At 37.3% G+C, this 20,234-nt stretch overlaps 1 protein-coding gene across 5 annotated transcripts in view; it reads left to right on the plus strand.

The window, feature by feature from the left end:
• The window catches only part of ZNF184 (zinc finger protein 184), a 21,384-nt gene extending 16,589 nt beyond the window's left edge, over positions 1 to 4,795 (plus strand). For 3 of the 5 annotated variants that reach the window (XM_008053320.2, XM_021709868.1, XM_021709869.1), the window contains exon 6: positions 2,271 to 4,795. In XM_008053320.2, the coding sequence (XP_008051511.1) occupies positions 2,271 to 4,228 (1,958 nt within the window). In that variant the 3' untranslated portion in view covers positions 4,229 to 4,795. Of the gene's footprint in view, positions 1 to 2,241 lie in introns of all 5 variants that reach the window. The other 2 variants (XM_021709873.1, XM_021709876.1) reach the window with 1 other exon arrangement.
• The last annotated feature ends 15,439 nt before the right edge of the window (positions 4,796 to 20,234 follow it).

A 20,234-nucleotide genomic window follows, 5' to 3' on the forward strand; every position in this document is an offset into this window, starting at 1 on the left:
GTGGCCAGGAGTGGCCACTGCACTCCAATCTGGGCAAAAGAGTAAGACTCCAACTCAAAAAAAAAAAAAACAACAAAAACAAACAAAAAACCCCTACTTGACCAGATAGAATACATTTAAAAGAATATTGAAAAACTTAGGCTTTTCAAAAAACACTTTTTACCAAAAAGATATTTCATTTAGGCAAAAATAATAAAACCCCTCATGTTACCTAGATAATATAGATAATCCCAGTTATCTGGTCAGTGAACAGAAGGCAAGCACTTGAGGTATTTATCTCCGTTCTTTTGTTTACTTTTTATTGCTGGAATTTGACTTTATGATGGTAGTCTTTACAAATCACCCCTCAATTCTGTTTTTGTCAGCATCTGGAACAGGTTTGACTGCATTTGTCTTTATAAAAATGATGCACAGTTTTGTAGATATCTCTACAGGTAATTGAAGTTGTGACAGTACCCACACTGAGGTAGCCACTGGCCTAGTCTCCATCATTTCCCTTATCCTCTTTATTACCATATTCTCAGTGCTGGCTTGATGACCTGATTCCTCAAGATTGTGATCTAGAATCCTAATTTATATTCTGTTTTACTGTTCTATCTTGTTCTCTTGTATTCTAATGGTCAGCACCCTCAAATACTTCTCCATGTATGAAATGTCAGAATATTGTGGCCAGTGCCTGTAATAAATCTGTGTAATAAAGTTGGAATTGCTTTCTCCATTAGGAATGATATTGTTGAATCTGATCTTCTGAAACTATCTTCATTTCTTCAATCTTTATTCCACCGGTGCTATTCTGGTAATTCTGTTGGCTATTGAGTGAAGGACATGACAAGATGGATACTATTGGTCATGGCCTATTTCCTTTACCTTCAAGTGAAAACCCAGTCAGAGTTGGAGATGTGCCACTTCCATGTCCTATTCGCCTTTACCAGGATCAGATTCTATGGTCTCTGTATCCTTTACTGTGAAGTACTTTCAGGAGGTATTCCTTATGGCCACCTGCTGTAAAAACATATCTTCCTTCATGTCATTTCTGTTGATTGAACCATATTCATTTCTTAAACAATTGGCCATGCCAATTGTCTGATCTTGTTCCTGCCGGAGAAGTTCTGCTGCTATGAGGCGACTTACACTGATGTATACTACACCATTACTAATAGTGACAGTTATGGAGAGGATGATAGGCAGTTCTGGTGGCTGCCTCACTGCTCATGTTTGCAGTGATGGTGGTAGTGATAGTCATTGGGCTTACATCACGGGAAAGACTCAGGATTTTCTGGTACCTGCTATAATCTCTTATTATCAGTGGAACTGAAGATACGTTGTTTTAAACACAGCCTTTGTTCTTTAAACATACTGCCAGCATTGACTACTCTGCTTCAGAGATGTAGTTGCCATCTCTCTTGTCTTGGGAAACACTCTTTATAATTATGTACTTTCCATTTTTTCCCCATTGTTTTATGTGTTTGCTGATAAATTGCTTTCTTTCCTTATTTTTTTTTCATATACTGCTATATATTCATACCCTAAATGCTCTCAAGGATCTTCCTTTTGCCTCTACTCTTTTTTATGTACATTCCTATGGCTTTAGTTATTTATTTCCTTCCTCTTTTGAGCTGATACTTCCTGTTCTACATTTGAACATCCGAGTTATTTTGCTACTTTTGGCATCTTCTACTTCAAGAAATACTACCATATTCCAATCCTCATTTATTTTCCTAATTCTCAAAATCTTCAAAATTCTTAAAAGCAAGTTGAATTTGTTAACTTTCTTCCCTTAAATTATGTCCTGTACTGTTTACAACTCTCCCATTTTTAGCAGTAACATGACTATTCCTTCAGTGTTATGGGCTAAAATTCATGAGGTCTTAGCCAATTCTTTCCTGTTTGTTCTACCTTTAAATAATAATTCTTGGATTTTTTTCTTTGTTGTTGATTAGCAAGGAATCCTAATTTAGACTGCCTCCTTGAGATTCAGTCTATCTCTGTCTACTCTTAGCCATCTCTGCGGTCACCTTTTTAATTAACTATTGCCTTAATTAGAGTTTTACTGGTTCTTAGAGATTATCTGTGAAATTGAATCAGACATTTTCTTGCCACTTTCATATTTTATTTATCAGTCTCCTTAGCTGCTTCCAAATAATGTGGCTATATATTTTAAAACCATAAGAATTTCCTAAGGGCTTTATTTTTAGTATCATTAGATCATTCCCACAATAGGTTTTTTTTTTCTCTAATCAGAGAATACTGGCATTTTCTTTTTCTTTCAGACTGGGAAACAAGACCTGAAAATAGTGTGTCAGCCCCAGAGCAAGACATTTCTGAAGAAGAGCCATTTCCAGAGGTAATAGAAAACCTCAAAAGGGATGATTCTTTGAGTTCCAATTTCTTAGAAACTTGGGAATCTGAAGACGGTCCAGAGAGACAGCAGGCAAGCCAACAGACACTGTCAAGGGAAATAAAAATAACTGAAAAGACAATACCCACTTGGGAGAAAGACCCTATAAGTAATGAATTTGGGAAAAGCAGCAATGTGAGTTCAAATCTTATAACACAACAAGAAATATCTTCGGAAGAGACCTCTACTAAAACAAGTGTCAAACAGAATTCAAACCCAATTAAAAAAGAGAAATCTTGTAAGTGCAATGAATGTGGGAAAGCTTTTAGTTATTGTTCAGCTCTTATTCGCCATCAGAGAACACATACTGGTGAAAAACCCTACAAATGTAATGAATGTGAAAAAGCCTTCAGCCGGAGTGAAAACCTTATAAACCATCAAAGAATTCATACCGGAGATAAACCATATAAATGTGATCAGTGTGGAAAAGGCTTCATTGAGGGTCCATCTCTTACTCAACATCAAAGAATTCATACTGGTGAAAAACCCTATAAATGTGATGAATGTGGGAAAGCCTTTAGTCAAAGGACCCACCTTGTTCAGCATCAGAGAATTCATACTGGTGAGAAGCCATATACTTGTAATGAGTGTGGAAAAGCCTTTAGCCAAAGAGGCCACTTTATGGAACATCAGAAAATTCATACAGGAGAAAAACCTTTTAAATGTGATGAATGTGAAAAAACTTTCACCAGGAGCACACACCTTACTCAACATCAAAAAATTCATACTGGAGAGAAAACCTATAAATGTAACGAATGTGGAAAGGCCTTCAATGGGCCCTCAACATTTATCCGTCATCATATGATTCATACTGGTGAAAAACCATATGAATGCAATGAATGTGGGAAAGCTTTCAGCCAGCATTCAAACCTCACTCAACATCAAAAGACACATACTGGGGAGAAACCCTATGATTGTGCAGAATGTGGAAAATCTTTTAGTTACTGGTCATCCCTTGCTCAACATCTGAAAATTCATACTGGTGAAAAACCTTACAAATGCAATGAATGTGGAAAGGCCTTCAGTTACTGTTCATCCCTTACACAACATCGGAGAATTCACACCAGAGAAAAGCCCTTTGAATGCAATGAGTGTGGAAAGGCTTTCAGTTATCTCTCAAATCTTAATCAGCATCAGAAAACTCATACTCAAGAAAAAGCCTATGAATGTAAGGAATGTGGGAAAGCCTTTATTCGGAGTTCATCTCTTGCTAAGCATGAGAGAATTCATACTGGAGAGAAACCCTATCAATGTCAAGAGTGTGGGAAAACCTTCAGTTATGGCTCATCCCTTATTCAACATAGGAAGATTCATACTGGAGAACGACCTTACAAGTGTAATGAATGTGGGAGAGCATTCAACCAGAACATACATCTTACACAACATAAGAGAATTCATACAGGAGCAAAGCCTTATGAGTGTGCTGAGTGTGGTAAAGCCTTTCGACATTGTTCGTCTCTTGCTCAACATCAGAAAACTCACACAGAGGAAAAACCCTACCAGTGTAATAAATGTGAAAAAACCTTTAGCCAGAGCTCCCATCTGACTCAGCATCAACGAATTCACACTGGAGAGAAACCCTATAAGTGTAATGAATGTGACAAATCCTTTAGCCGGAGCACTCATCTGACTGAACATCAGAATACTCATACTGGAGAAAAACCGTATAACTGTAATGAGTGCAGGAAGACTTTCAGCCAGAGCACATATCTCATTCAGCATCAGAGAATTCATTCAGGAGAGAAGCCTTTTGGATGTAATGATTGTGGAAAATCATTCAGATATCGTTCTGCTCTCAACAAACATCAGAGACTGCACCCTGGCATATGACCATTCTAGGAGCATCATAAATTTAGGGGATATATTTACTTAAGTTTGTCCTTTTGTTAAGTACTGAAAAATCAGAGTGAATTTAGAAACTACTTAAACTATTTAAACTTCACTATCATGTTGTGGAATGGAAAGTACGTTGGGCTGAATTAATCCAATCAGGTTATTAAGCAACTTTGTGGCATTGGAAAGCTCAACTGTTTTTAAGCTTTAGTTTCCTCCATGGAATGAGGGATTTGGAGTAGATTATTTCAAAGGTGGTTTGGAGTTTTATAATCAGTTTTGTATATTTACAGTATATTATTGAATAGATTTACTATACATCAGCATTTTGCTGTGTTGCATCAAGAATGTGTATGTTTATGCATGTTTTGCCAATAGAAGGAATCTGTGCTTCAGTAACTAGACTGGGGATCTATTATGCTCCTGTTCTAACATATTTAAGTATTTTCGGTAATTGACTCCTAATAAAAAGAATTATAAAATATCTTCAAATTAACAATTCAATTGTATAATATATTCCTAAGTCAGTAAGAGTATTAGAACTTTCTATTATTTCCTCTTCTAGTATTTTTTTAACATTTTAGGAGTTTATCACAACTATAGCGGTCTACTTCTACGGCTTAAGCCAGTGTTATTTAACCCTGGTCTCATATTGGAATCATCCATCTTAGTCAAATTGTGCTACTATAATAAATTATGATAGACTAGGTGGTTTGAACAACATAAGTTTATTTCTCATAGTTATGGAGGCTGAGAAGTTCAAGATTGCGGTGCTAGCAGATCCATTGTTACATGAGAGCCCACTTCCTAGTTACAGACAGCTGTCTTCTTGTGTCCTAACATGGTGCCAAGCAGAGAAAGAGGTAGCTCTTATATTGTTGTATAAGGGCATTTATCTCATTGGTGAAGGCTCAGCTCTCATGACCTCATCACCTCCCAAGGAACCCCACCTCCTAATACTATCACATTGGGGATTAGGCTGTCAACGTAGAAACTGAGGGAAGACATACTCAGTTCATGACACTTGGGGGACTCTATATAATTTTGTTGCCAAGACCCCACACTCCCAGAGACTAATTTAATTGGCCTAAAGGATAGGACCCAGGCATCGATATTTTGCTTAAATTTTTAATGTGTACCCTGGAAAGAAAAATTGACTTATGTAAGGGGAGACCCCCCCCCAAAAAAACCCTCCAGAATTATCTTTTGGTGGATGGGCCCCTGGTAGTACACTTGGAATTTGTTCCTCTGGATCAAACAGCCAACCAGAGTTTTTATATGGAAGTTTTGAGAAGAAATTTGTGGAAGAAATGTCCCAAGTTGTGGTGAACAAGTGACTGGTTCTTCTGCCGTGACAATGCACCCGCCCACACATCACTGAGTGTTCAGCAGTTTTTGACCCCAAATAGCATGACCCCTGTGCCCCACCCTCCCTATTCACCTGATCTTGCCCCAAGCTACTTTTTTGTCTGTTTGTTTTCTTGACTGAAAAAAGTCTTCAAAGAACGTTTTGCCAAAGTGGAAGAGATGAAACAAAAAATGGCAGAAGCACTAAAAGGCATCAAAATTGATGTACTCAGAAACTGTTTTGAGCAGTGGAAAAAGCATCATGATAGGTATATTGCATCAACTACTTTGAAGGTGACAGAAGTTTAAACATGTTAGAATAAATACACAACTTTTTATAAATTCTGTTTTTTGGGGGGGAGTCCTCCCTTGTATTTCAGTACTCAGTCTTTTAGTAGGTACTGCTTGTGGCTGTTCCTAGAAGCCTCACAGATTAGCTGTTGAGTACACATATTGGAGTTTTTGCTGTCATCTTGTTTTGTAAATTGGATTCTCACAAGCTCTGGGTGGTAGGCTTAATTTCTTCTTCACCAAAGTGCAGAAATTAAATGGCAGTGTAAAGTAATGATCATTTTACTTACTCATCCTTTGCCACCTCACATCAGAAGGAGATGACAGTGCAAATGATACTCCTGGTGAGGTGCAGCCCACATACTGTGTGATTATTTGTAGTAGACTTGTTCATGAGCCTGAAACAAATATGGGTTTAGCTACAAAGTAATGGACCCCTTATATCTTCTCCAATATATTTTATTTATTAGGTTGACTCTTTTAAAAGCCCTTGATAATGTCCCAGCCTGATCTTGAGCATGGACAGCTCTGAGAACAGAGGGTAGCACAGCTATTGATCATTTTTTATATAAAAATTTCTTCTAGACGCTTCCCACAAATAAGTTTGAGGAAGGGGCATTGCAGTTTTGTTTGTTTGTTTTGTTTTTTGAGTTGGAGTCACTCTCTCCCAGACTGAAGTGCAGTGGCTGCTCCCGGCCACCACAGCCTCGACCTGCTGGGCTCCGGCGATCCTTCCACCTCAGCCTTCCAAGTGGCTGGAACTACAGGAGCGCGCTACCATGCCCAGCTAATTTTTTTGATTTATTGTAGAGATGAGGTCTCACCAAGTTGCCCAGGTGGGCCTTGAACCCGTGGGCTCAGGCAATCCACTCACCTCAGCCTCCCAAGGTGTGGGATTACAGGCTGAGCCACCAAGCCTGGCTGCAGTTTTTTACAAGTGAAAATAACAAATGTGGTCTTTTCTGCTTCTGTAAATGCCAGTGAACTGCATAGAGATTTTGTCACCTCCTTAACTAAAGATACCAGATATGAAAAACAGATAGAATTCAGGAAATAATGCAGCCATTTAAATTTCAGGACGCTGTTCTGGTGTAATTTGAAACATCTATAAAGGAATGTTATCTTGGTATTTCTTAATTTCCCAAGCCTTTCATTATGTAGAAATTATAGTTACTCCGTTGCAGAGAAGTGGAAACAAAATAATGGGTATCATGTTATGGGATAAGCTTTGTTTGACATCTGAACCACCCCACAGGAATTGAAGTTTTTATATCTAGATCCTCCTGTATCAAGATTCCAAAGGGGAAAGCGTATGTGATGGGAAAACTTGTATCACTGGTTCTTCTACGAAGAAAAAGAATTTAGTGGAAATTTGTCATTAACTCTGAACCCATTTTGTCCCACTAATATTATCTCTTAGTAGATACTGTAAGATGAACTCAGAGCACCAAGAATATGTGATCATCACCTAACTTAATTCATCTTTTTTAAAAAGTGATATTTCATGCCTCTGTCTGCTACTTATCTTTCATCGTCCCATACTTTGAAATGTACTAGCCACCCCTAGGTATTACAGGCCTGGAGAGGGAATAGGCAATGAGGCTCCAGGAGTTCTCTTGATCCTGGTTTCTGTGTCTCCTTTTTGAGTATCTCAAAGACGTCTCTCCCAGCTATCCCAGACCACATTCCTGTTTCCCAAAGCAAGTGGATTTACAATTGCTGCTTTTGCTCAGACATGTCTATACAATTATACACTTTGGTGAACTAAGGTTTTGTCCTTTATTGCCTGATATGTACCTTAGTCACCTTTTGCCCTTCTTACTGCTATTTTAACAACAGGGGAAGTCATTTAAAACCATTTCTTAGTCTTCTTGATTCTGTAACATACATGTCATATATACCATAAATACCTACTAGAACACTAACATTAGTTCCTTACTATTTATCATACAGAGAAAGTAGAGCAAAATTTAAATATAAAGGGGAGGATTGGAAGAAGTTGTACCTTTTTCCTTGAAGTTACAATGAACCCAGAAAAATAGAGGAATTCAATTTACCTTGCAGGTTTAACATCCATTAACAAACTGCCCAGAAATAAAAAGGTCTCAGAAATTACTGATAAAGTCAGCCAGTTCTCTAAGGCAGGAAGTTGTCTACTTGTTGTTGTAAAAAGTTCTATCTTCTTGTGTAATTTCTTTGGATGGTTGTGTCCAAGATTTAGCATATAGAGACCAGAGATTTTCCTCTGGGTCTTAGATTGGCAATTTCCTTGTCTGCCACCAGATTATAGATATTGAGCCACCTGATTAATATTTGCCAAATAACTGGGGAGCAGGAAAGGGAGAAAGCAAAATCCAGTCACTCGTCCTTAAACATTTAGATATTCTTTAAAAACAATTCAACCCCAGTCAATGCTTATGAGGTGTCTGCCTGAATTTATTACAGTGGTAGGATTTCAAGAATAGAGCCAAGTATTCTCTCACACCCTATCATAAATAAATGTGTAAAATGCCAAGTGGTGATAAGCATTATAAATCATAAAGCAAAACAAAAACTTGGGCAAGACCCCCACTGTGGGTTGTAGTGATACTACCATAGATAGGGTGGTTGGGAAGTGTCTTTCTAATGAGTTTTCATTGGAGTATGGACATGGAAAAAGTGAAGGAATGAACTAAGGAGGTATCTTGGAGAAGAACATTCCAGGCAAAAGGACTAGCAGTCACAAAGGCAACTGCAATAGGAGCATTTGACAGTTTTAGGAACACTGCAGTGCAGTGAGTAATAGGAGATGAAGTCAGAAAGACAACTGGGAGACAATTCCTGCAGGGCCTTCTTGGCTAGGGTAAGAATTTGGCATTTTATTCAGAATGAAATGGTAAGTCACTGGAGAATGTTGAGCAAGGGAGTAACATGATTTGAGTTGTTTTAAGAGTCACTTGCTGCAACATAGGGAAGAAATCATAAGGGATTAAGAGTACAAGCAGGGAGTTTAGTTGGAATGCTAACTCCAGTCAGGTAAGAGCTAATGGCGGCTTAAACAAAGTTATTACTAAATATAGAAAGTAGCTGAATTGAGACTATTTTTTTGAATGTACAACAGACAAGGTGTTGAGTTTGCTGATGGTTTAGATATGAAGGTAAGAGAAAGAGAGGCCAACTTTAAGGGTTTTGGCCTGAGCAATTGGAAAAAAGGCTCTGCCATGTACTGAGATGGAGAATACCAAAGAAGAAGTGGGTTCTCAGAGGGGATAAGGAATCAGAATTCAGTTTTGGAACTTCTAAACTTTAAACACAGAAAACACAAAATATAAATATACAAAGTGAACATGTCTGTAAAATAATCACCCAGGTCAAGAAATGGAGCATTGCCAGCATTCCCATAATGCTATTTCCCCTTCAAATTACAGCCTTTTTTTTTCCTCCCCAAGGGTAACCACTATCCTGAGCTCTAATATCATAGATTAATTTGACATGTTTTTGATCTTTGCTTAATGCCTTAGTCAATGTTCTGCTGCTATAACAGAATACCATGGGCCTGGGAGATTGATCAAGAATAGAAGTTTGTTTCGCTCACAGTTATGGAGGCTGCAAAGTTCAAGAGCATGGCACCAGCATCTGGCAAGGAGCTTTGTGTTACGTCATCCCATGATAGAAGGCATCACATGGCAAGAGAAGGCAAGAGTGTGTGAGACAGAAAAAGGGCCAAACACTCAGGATAACTAGGTCACTTCTGTGATAATAGCATTAATCCATTAATGAGGGCAGCACCTAATCACCTCTTATAGGTCCCACCTCATAATACCATCACAATGGCAATTACATTTCAACATGCATTTTGGAAAGGATTTGCAAACTATAGCATTCCATCCCTGGCCCTCCAAAACTCATGTTCATCTCACATACAAAATACATTAATTCCATCCCCATTAGTTCCAAAAGTCTTAACCCATTGCAGCACCAACTCAAAAGTTCAAAGTCCAGAGTTTCATCTGAGTCAGATGTGGGTGGAGCTCAAGACATGAAGCATACTGAGACAAATTCCCTCCAGCCATGAACCTGTGAAATCAAAGAAGTTGTCTACTTACAAAATACAAATGCTCCTTGATTTATGATGAGGTTATGTTCTAGTAAACCCATCACAAGTTGAAAATATAAGTTAAAAAGTATGTTTTTGACTTAGTGTTTTTCAATTTACAATGAGTTTATCCAGCTACAAGTCCCTCATCAATTGAGAGTACTGAATGCTTATCACTTTTGCACCATTGTAAAGTCAAAATATTGTAGGTCGAACCATTGTGAGTTAGAAATTTTGTGTACAATGGTGAGACAGGCATAGGATAGACATTCCCATTTCAAAATGAAAAAAATAAGCAGGAAGAAAGAGATAATTGGTTACAAGTAAGTCCAAAATCCAACAGTGAAAATAACATTAAATCTTAAAGCTGGAGAATAACCTCCTTTGTCTCCATTCCCCAGGTCCCGGCACTGCGTGGGGGTTAGGCAGTGAAAGCCTTCGGCAGCCCTGCCTCAGTGGCTTTGCAGGGCCCAACCTATGCAGCCTCTGTTACGAGTTGGAGACTTGTGCCTGCAGTTCTCCCAAGCTGGCATTATATGCTGAAAGCGCTACAATTTGGGGTTTTGATGAGTAGTCCCACTCTCATGGCTCCACTAGGCATTGCCCTAGTGGGGACTCTGTGGTAGCTCTGACTCCACATTTCTACTTGGCACTGCCCTAGTAGGGGATCTCTGTGGTGGCTCTGCCCCTGCAACAAGTATCTGCTTTGGCGCCCAGGCTGTCCACAATATGCTTTGAAATCTAGTTGGAGAGAGTCATGTCCCCCCAGCTCTTGCATTCTGCATGTCTGCTAGATTAGCAACACATGGACACTGCCAAGATTGTCAGCTTGTACCTTCTGGGACGAGCCACACCTGGGCCCACTTGAGCCATGGCTGGGATGGTTGACGAGTGCTGCTCTGGCATTTGAGGAGCAGAGACCCAAGGCAGCTCTAGGAAGCAAGTCCATGGAGGGCACCCTAGGCCTGTCTCCTGAAATTATTCTGCCCTTTAGGACCTCTGGCCCTTGAAAATCATTGAAAAACCTTTAGTGTCCTTCTTCCATTGTCTTGTTGATCAGCACCTGGCCTTCTAGCCATCTTGATCTTAGTAAATGGTCACGTGTTACACCCTTAGGATTCTCTCCTGAACATACTTTTGTATTCCTTATATGCCCAGACTATGAATGTTACCAAATCTTTCTGCTCTGCTTCTCTTTTAATTATAAATTCCATTTTTAAGTCATTTCTTTCCTTTCATTGTTTGGAGTTAAAAATAGCCACATAGCAGTCTGAATGCTCTGCAACTTGGATATTCCTTCTACTAGATATCTTATTCATAACTTTTAAGTTCTGCATTTCATAAGGCCCTAGGACAAAAACACAATTCTCCTAAGTTTTTTTGTAACTGTGTTACAAGGACGGCCTTTGCTGCAGTTTCCAATACCTTGTTCCTCATTTCCATCTGAGATCTCATCAAAATAGCCTTTACCAACCATATTTCTATCAACATTCTGGTCATGTCCGTTTTAGTAATTTCTTAAGAAGAGTTCTACTTACCCTACAGCTCTTCTCTTCTTCTTAACCCTCACCAGAATCTCGTTTAGTGCTCCACTCATGGCAATACAGGCTTTTTCTAGCCTGCTCCTTCAAATTCTTTCATCCTCTCCCTATTACCTAATTCCAAAGCTGTTTCCACATTTTTGGGTATTTGTTATAACTACAGCCCCCTCCTGGTATTGATTTTCTGTCTTAGTCTATTTTCTGCTGGTATAACAATACCATAGACAAGGTAATTTATAAAGAATAGAAATATATTTGGTTCATGGTTGTGGAGGCTAAGTCCAAGAGTCTGCCACCAGCATATGTTGAAGGCTGCACCATCCCGTGGCAGGAGGCATCATGTGGCAAGAGGACAAGAGCACCCAAGACAGAGAGAAAAAGTGGGGAAAACTCCAGTGATAACTAACCCACTTCCTTGATAACAGCATTAATCCATTCATGAGGGAAAAGCCCTCATAACCTAATCATCCCCTAGAGGTTCCACCTCTTAATACTATTACAATGACAATTAAATTTTAACATGAGTTTTGGAAGGGACATTCAAGGCATAGCAATTATACACTATGTTTTCATGTCTAGAATTTTTTACTTAGATTGTGTTTGTAAGATTCATTCATGTTGTTGCAAACAGTTGTGGTTCATTTCTTTTTGTGGATATGTTATATTACATTGTATGGATAGCACTATTTACCCATTCTGTTGCAGATAGGAATTTTCCAGTCTGAGGCAATTATAAATAAAGCCATTGAGAACATTCTAGTACATGTCTTTTGATATACATATGCCCTCATGTCTGTTGAGTAAATATCCAGGAGTGAAATTGTTGTGTCACAGGGATATACATATGTTCAATTTTAGTAGGCATTGCCGAATGATTTGCCAAGGAGTCTCATCAATTTACGTCCTATCACCCATGTTTAAGAGTTTCCATCATCCCAGATCTTTGCTAACATTTTCATTGTGTTTTTAACTTTAGCTATCTGAGCAAAGTTAAAAATAGTCTTAGATGTCTATTAGACTTTCAAGCGGAGATAGTAAGTAGGCTATTGGATATGCAAGTCTGAAGTATGAGGGAGGGTCTACTCTAGAGATGCACTTATGTGAGTCTATGATGTGTATTTAAAATCATGAGACTGGATACTATGACCTAGGAGAAGAGTATAGATAAAGAAGAGTTCTGAAGCCTGAATCCTTAGAAAATCCAGTTTTTAGAAATCAGATAGTTGAAGATTCATGTAGGGGTAGGCAGCATGTAAAGTAGTAAGATAATAGGAACATCGTAGTATCACAGAAGCTAAATGAAAATGGTGATTCAGTATGAGAGGATGATCAACTATGTAACACACTTCTGAGAGGTTGAATATGATGAAGACTGAGAACTGACCTTTGGATTTGGGAGTGAATAGGTCAATGGTGATCTTAAAAGCAATTTTGGTAGAGTGGTAGAACTAAAACCTGATTGGAGGGGTTTAGCAGGAAGTAAGCAATTGGAGAATGCAAATTTGAACACTTGTGGAGTTTTCTACAAAGGGAGAAGACCATTCAGGTAGTTGTTAGAAAGGGACATGGAACTGAGGATTTTTAAATATAAAATATCATGCTATTTGTATGTTTGAATGCTATTGGGATTGAACCAGTAGAGATAGAAAAACTGATAATAGAGAAAGGAGAGAGGATAGATAGAAGGAAGTTTTTGAGGAAGCAAGGTAAGATGAGCTTCTATGCACAAGTGGAAGGATTGCCCTTAAAATAGGAGCATAAATATTATGATCATTAAAATAGGAAGGAATGAAAAGTATTTGACTATGAGTCCAAGAAGGTTGGTGGAGAGTGGATGTGAAAGTTTTCTTCTGATTGCTTCTATTTTGCATAGAAATTCTATCATAAGCTGAGAACAAGACCTAGGTAAAGAGGTGTTAAAGACTTAAGGAGAGGAGATCAGGTCACCTCCTCCTCCTATAGAGTGGGAAAGTGAATTGATTAAGGAATTATAGGATTAGAGGACAGCACTGGCAGTTCCTTTGAGATATTTGGTCATGAGTTCAAAATGAGACAAATCATCATCATTGGGTTTTCTTTAGCTCTGTTAAGTTGCATGAGGGCAGGAGTGAAATAAACTGAAAACTGGATTTAACCAGAATTTTTCTAGAAGAGTAAGACCAAAACAGAGGAATGAGAGAGGAAGGATGCTTATGAGAGAGAAAATGTAATGATGATCTATGGAATTTAACCTGGAAAGAAATGAAAGTAAAGGTCAAAGTGAGGATGGAGTGAAGTGGGAAAGGAACTAGGGAAGCAAAAATAAACCCACAGATCTTACTATTTTAGGTTTTGTTGGGTTGAAAAATATTACAGTTGCAGTATTAGAGAGAGGGGAGTAAGTTGAAAAGATAGAAAGTGGTAGGAAGTAGAATGCTCAAAATTGAGGTTGTGAGTGTTCTTATTGATAATGTAGATAATGAAGAGTTCTAATGACACAAGGTCCAGGGTGTGGGTGTGGATGTCTGAAATGGAAGGGAAAACAAGATCATCAGAGGAAAGGAAGCTAAAGGCCCGAGAGCCTGGTGTAGTAGATGAATTGACTACATACACATCAAAATCACTGAGTATAATGGTCTGAGCAGTCATACAAAGAGTGAGTAAGGTGCTATGGTCTTCAACAAATGAGGAAGTGACTTGCATTAGTAGATGATTTCAAAAAGAAGGGGTAGTAAGTGATCGAGTTTGATGGCAGGTATCTCAGTGGAGGTAGGGGGTTCTAGGAGAAGAGAGAAACAATGGCCTGAAAGTGGCAATGAGGAGCAAGAAAGTCGCATGCCTCACCCAGGCCCAGTTAGATGTAGAAAATAAAGCAGCCATTGCTTACATAAAAGAGATGCAAAAATAGAAGAGCCAGAAGGTGAAGGAAATACTCTAGAAGAGGTGCCAAAATTGTTTGGAGAATTGTTTTCAGAGTCTGTAATACATTTTCTTGTGAATTCTGTAATTATGACAAATGCAAATGAGGTAATGGCTTTGATAATTTGGGAACACTGTGAATCAAAAATCGTGATCACAGAGTCTGGGCTCTGGAATCTTACAGGAAAAAGAAAGGCAATGGAAGAGGGCACAAACCCCTGGGCACATTACGTCATATGGGGCACTTCATTATTATTTATAATTGCATAACTGATTGAAAGATAAGTAGGACAAAGGTAAGGGAGAAAGGGTTCAATACTCATCATAATGATCCTATTCTCTGAGGGAGAGAGAAGAAATCAAGGCCCAAGTCCCTAGGTAATATACTAAATCCAAGCCATAAAGAATAAGAAATGAAACCAGGAAGGGGCTGAGAAAATAGAGGGGCACTGGGTCCATGAAAGAATAGCATACAGATGAGTTAGGAATACTTAAAGAACTAGAGGCACATATGACAATGTTGGCATGATCTACATTAGATATTTTAGCATGATCAAAATATTTTGAATCATACATCTAATTCTCCTTGTACTAATTTCACATTTTCTAGGCTGATTTTTTTCTCCTCCATACCTTTATTTTCTGATAGCAAGTTGGATTCCCCTACAGATTTGGCTACAAAAAGAGAGTACAGTGTTTGTAGTCACTAAGTATTTCAGTCCTCATGACAGTTGCAGTTTTCATTGTTAATTAATAAATTAGCATTTTGTTTTATACAGCAGTGTCAAATGAGTTTGATTAATGTGAATCAATCCCTCTACTAATTATTTTCTGACAACATGTAGTTTCAAAAACTTAGGCCCTGGATGATAACTACAGCAATAACAGTTAACATTTATTAATTAGCAATATGCCAGTCCACTTATCATGCATTATCTCATTTTTAAAAAAACAACCCTGGGAGGTTTGTTTTGCTATACCTATTTTTATTGGTAATAAATTTGCAATTTAAGTGGTAAACCAACTTCCCTAAGGTTAATCATATAGCAAGAGGTGGAGTTAGCATTCAAATTCTGTTCTGACTTGCTTCATAATTCATGCTTTTTCTACTCATCACATGCCTATTAGTAAATCACCAAAGGTAACACTATCCACTGAGTAGTGAGCCAACTGGGTTTCTTTTAATAACAAGGATACACAGCCAAGTGCCTTTTTCTAGCTCCCTGAGAGTTTGGGCCATCTGTTTTTACATACCCAGTGTTCTAACTCTACAGAACTTCCTTTGTCACAATGTTACCTCAAACCCAACATGTGTCTTTTTCTTTTTCTTTTTCTTTCTTTTTTTTTTTTTTTTAAAGAAAATAACATTTTAACAAACTTCTTGTCAAAAAGTTTTCCATATCTAAGGAGATCACATTATCATCAAGGTAAAACTCTTCATTGTATCAGTGTATTAGAGGATTGCTAGTGTTCCCCCAATTAATTTTAAAAAGCAAATATTACTGCCTATTTAATGAGTGTCTATATTGTAGTAATCATGGTATAATGAATAGAGCATAGCATTACCATTTAGATCTGGGATCCAATCTTAGGACTTCTCTTAACATCAATGAAACTTCAGGTTTTTAATCTTTCTATAATCAGAAAGCTACAACATTATAAAATGAATATTATTATGCTCCTAAAACTGATTCTCTTGGGTGCTTAGGCAACCTTCTGCCATCTATTAACAGAGTTTTACTTTTATGGAATCAGACCAATTTATTTAAAACAAATTTGTCATAAATCAACTAAACAAAAATCAATGAATGAACAATTTGCTAAAAAATCAATTAATCCACTTATTCAAAATACCAGAAACTTGTTTCTTTGACTATAAAGTATGGGTGAAATAAGAAAAGAAATCGGAAATGATAAGAGTGAAAACATTGGATATATGAGTTTTAATATTGTTAAAGATTTCCGTAAATTTTCAGCTGGATAATTTTCATTTTTTAGCACATAAAGAATTGTACAATTTGGGGAAAGTTAAGAATCATGAGGAAGTTTCACCTTCTAATCTCTTATGAAAAAATATTCATACCCACTAGCCAAACATTTCAGTACCATAGTAGTCCCCTCTTATCCATAGGAATATGTTCCAAGACCCATGGTGGATGTCTGAAACTGCAGATATGAGTATACTGAAGCCTGCATATATGTGTACTATGTTTTTTTCCTATATATACGTACCTATGATAAAGTCTAACTTGTAAATTAGGCACAGTAAGAAACTAACAACTAATTTTTAAATAAAACAATTATAAATTGTATACTGTAATAAAAGTTATGTGAATGTATTCTCTCTCAAAATATCTTATTGTGCTGTATTCATTCTTCTTCTTCTTGTGATGAGGTGAAATGATAAAATGCCTATGTAATAAGATGAAGTGAGGTTAATGTTGTAGGCACTGTGACAGAGTGTTAGGCTACTACTGACATTTTGACAATACGTCAGAAGGAGGAACATCTGCTTCAGCTGATCCTGGATCCTGAAGCTGTGACAATGCTTTTGCCTGGCTGTCAAGAGCAGACAATGTTGTGGATGTGCTGGATAAGGGGATGATTCATATCCCAGGTGGGATGGAGCAGGATAGTAGAGATTTTGTTATGCTACTGAGAATGGAGTGAAATTTAAAAGTAATGAACTGTTTATGAAATTTTCCATTCAATATTTTCAAACAGTAGTAGACCTTAGGTAACTGAAAGCTTGGAAAGGAAAACCAGAGATGGGGCACAGGGGGAGGGGGAGGAGGGGGAAGATTGACTGTACAAATCTGGTATACATGGACCACAGATTCACTAAGGAACAATATAGCATGCTGCTTCTCAAACTTTATAGTGCTTGTTCATCATCTGGGACCTTGTTACTGATTTAGGAGGTCTGGGAAGAGGTCTAGGATTCACCATTTCTAATAAGCTCATAGGTAATGCTGCTGATCTATATATTACACTCTAAAATACTTGTTACTACAGTGACTTCATCATAAAATAATCAAGTGTTGGCTATGAATTTTGAGAAGTAAAAAATTAAAGTTAATGTGCCATTTAAGGCATTGATGAAGTAGTAATGGTAAAGTTTTTAGAGATTGGCAAAACAATAACACTGAAAAATGCAAAAGAACTCAAAAGTGGCCAAAGAAATCTCATCACACATAAAATGTTAAAACTTATAATTTAGCCGCTAGAAATACAAAATTTGAGCAATTGAATGAACACTAAAAGTGACTAAAGTTGTATTAAAAAGGTAGTATTTAAAGACATTTAAAAGATACAAAAATGTTATTGAAATAAAGAGAAGAAAATACAGAAATGGACTGAACAATTTTAAATATGGAGCACTATAATTTTCATTTTAATTTGCTAGAATTGAGATATTTCAAGTTATTGCTAGTTTGCAGAAAGATCTGGCATGAAAGGAAAAAAGAATCACTGAAAGCAGTAAAAACAAAGCCGTGATGCTTAGAAGACATTACTTTTAAGAACAATATGATCTGTAGTGTCTCATTTGTAAGCTGTCATCCTGTACTTCTAGCTGTCTACTGGACATTTCTACTCAAATCTCCTACTGGCATGTCTAATTAAATACTCCTGAAATGGAAATTATCACTTCTTCCCCAGAGAACAAATCCAGGATGTCCTTTGCCTATAGACTTCTTTATTTATTTAATACATTTATTGAGCACCCATATTTCTTCAGAATTAGGAATACAAAGATAATACAATCAGGTCTCAAGAGTTCACAGTCTATGCCTGCATACAGGTGGAACAATTAAAATAATATACTGTGATGTCACCTGTACTTAAAATGCAAATAAATTGTACTCAACCAAGAAATAGCAAGTCATTTTACTCAATGGTAAGCTTCCCAGTGAAAGTGACACTTTATCTGGGTCCTAGTGGAACTACAGAAATTGTACAAACAGAGAAAGGAGGAGAGAAGGGCATTCTGAGCATGGAGAGCAGCATGATAAAAGGTTTGAAAGTTTTTGGAGAATTCCTAAAGAGCACATAGTCTTATGACAATTGCTGTTGTAAGGAGATACATAGCCAAGAGTGGCAGAAGATGAAGATGCATAAGTGGATTAGACCTAAACTAACTGGTAATAAAATGGACATTAATACCAGCAGACAATTATTACTATAGAGAATAAAAATTATACTCTTCATCTCCTTGTCCAAAACATCCAGGATAAGTGGAAGCCTAAAGCCATTGCAAGACACTGTCTCTAATTCTGATTTCTCTCCATCGTAAAAACTACTTCACATTTTTTAGTGGGTTAAAGAGACCGATTTAGCCAGAAAGGTTAAAAAGCTAGAAATAATGCAATTAAAGATAGTTCAGATGGCAGCTGATTAGCTTTCTATTGCTACATGACAAATCACTACAAACTTAGTGGCTTAACACAACACCTATTTATTACCCCACAGTTTTGTAACTCAGTTAGCTTCTCTTAGGGTCTTCTAAGGCTGAAATGGTGCTGCTTAAGCAGCATTCTCATCTAAACTAAAAGATCGGTAAAAGAATCTGCTTCCAAGTTCATTTGGATCCATTTCCTTGTGGTTGAAGGACTGAGATCTCTGTTTTCTTTCTGGGTGTTAGCCAGAGGTTGCTCTCAGTTCCTAAAAGTCCCCCTTTTATTTTTAGAGTTATGAATCACAATCCATTTTTTTTTTTTCATGCTACCAGTTGGAGAAAACTCTGCTTTTAAAAGACTTATGTGACTAGGTTAGGCCCACCAGGATAATCTCCCTATTTTAAATTCAACTGATTAGTAACCTTAGCTACATCTGCAAAATTTATTTTGCTATGTAACCTAGCATAATCATGCAAATACTATCAGGAACCAATGGATCCATGGGGACCTTCTTAGGATTATTCCTACCACAATAGTCAACTGACTATTGACATATATCTGTATTATATATTTTACCATGCCACAACAACCTGAAGGTTCATACAGGATCCCAGGCTGAATGTTTACATAGTCCTGTCTCTATCTACATTGTGAAAACGATGACCTTCTTAAATTTTTCTTAATCTGAGATTCCCTAGGGGGAGTTTTATTTGTGCTTGAAAGGTAACTTCAAGTGCCTTTTCCTACTGTTTCATTGTCAAGTTGCTAAAAACCAGTCAACAAAAATATACTGAAAGCTGGGCATATTCCTAGTTGTGAAAACCAAAGCAGAGTTCCTGCTCTCCAAGGAGCTTACATTCTCAAGTGAGAAATGCATATATATGTAAGATCATTGTAAATACTGACATAAATTATGAAGATCAACAAAATACCAAATTAGCAAACCAATTTCAGCAACATATTAAAATAATTATATTCCATAACTAAGTGAAATTTATTTCTGGAATGCATGATTAGTTTAACAAATGAAAGTCAGTTAATGCAATATACCACATTAATAGAATAGAGGGGAAAAAAATCTCAATTGGTGCAGGAAAAACATTTGACAAAATTCAGTACACTTTCATAATAAAAACACTAAATAAAGTGGAAAAAGAGGGAAACTCCCTTAGCATGATAAAGACCAAATGTGGAAAACCCACAGCTAACACCATACTCAGTGATGAAAGAAGAAAGCCTTTTCCTTAAGGTCAGAAACAAGACAAGGATTCCCACTTGGGCCCACTATCTATCAACATAAGTTTTAATTTAGGATCTTTAATATGGAGAGCACCCCTTCAATGATTAAGAATGACACAGGATGGAAATAATGATTTTTAACTCTTATAGGTCCTGAAGGGTCCATGGCATACCCTGAGGCCACACATCCAGAGATCAGGGGTCACAGACAAGAA

This window comes from Carlito syrichta, unplaced genomic scaffold (assembly GCF_000164805.1).
Source record: "Carlito syrichta isolate Samal-C Ts95f unplaced genomic scaffold, Tarsius_syrichta-2.0.1 Scaffold74266, whole genome shotgun sequence".
NCBI classification, from domain to species: domain Eukaryota; kingdom Metazoa; phylum Chordata; class Mammalia; order Primates; family Tarsiidae; genus Carlito; species Carlito syrichta.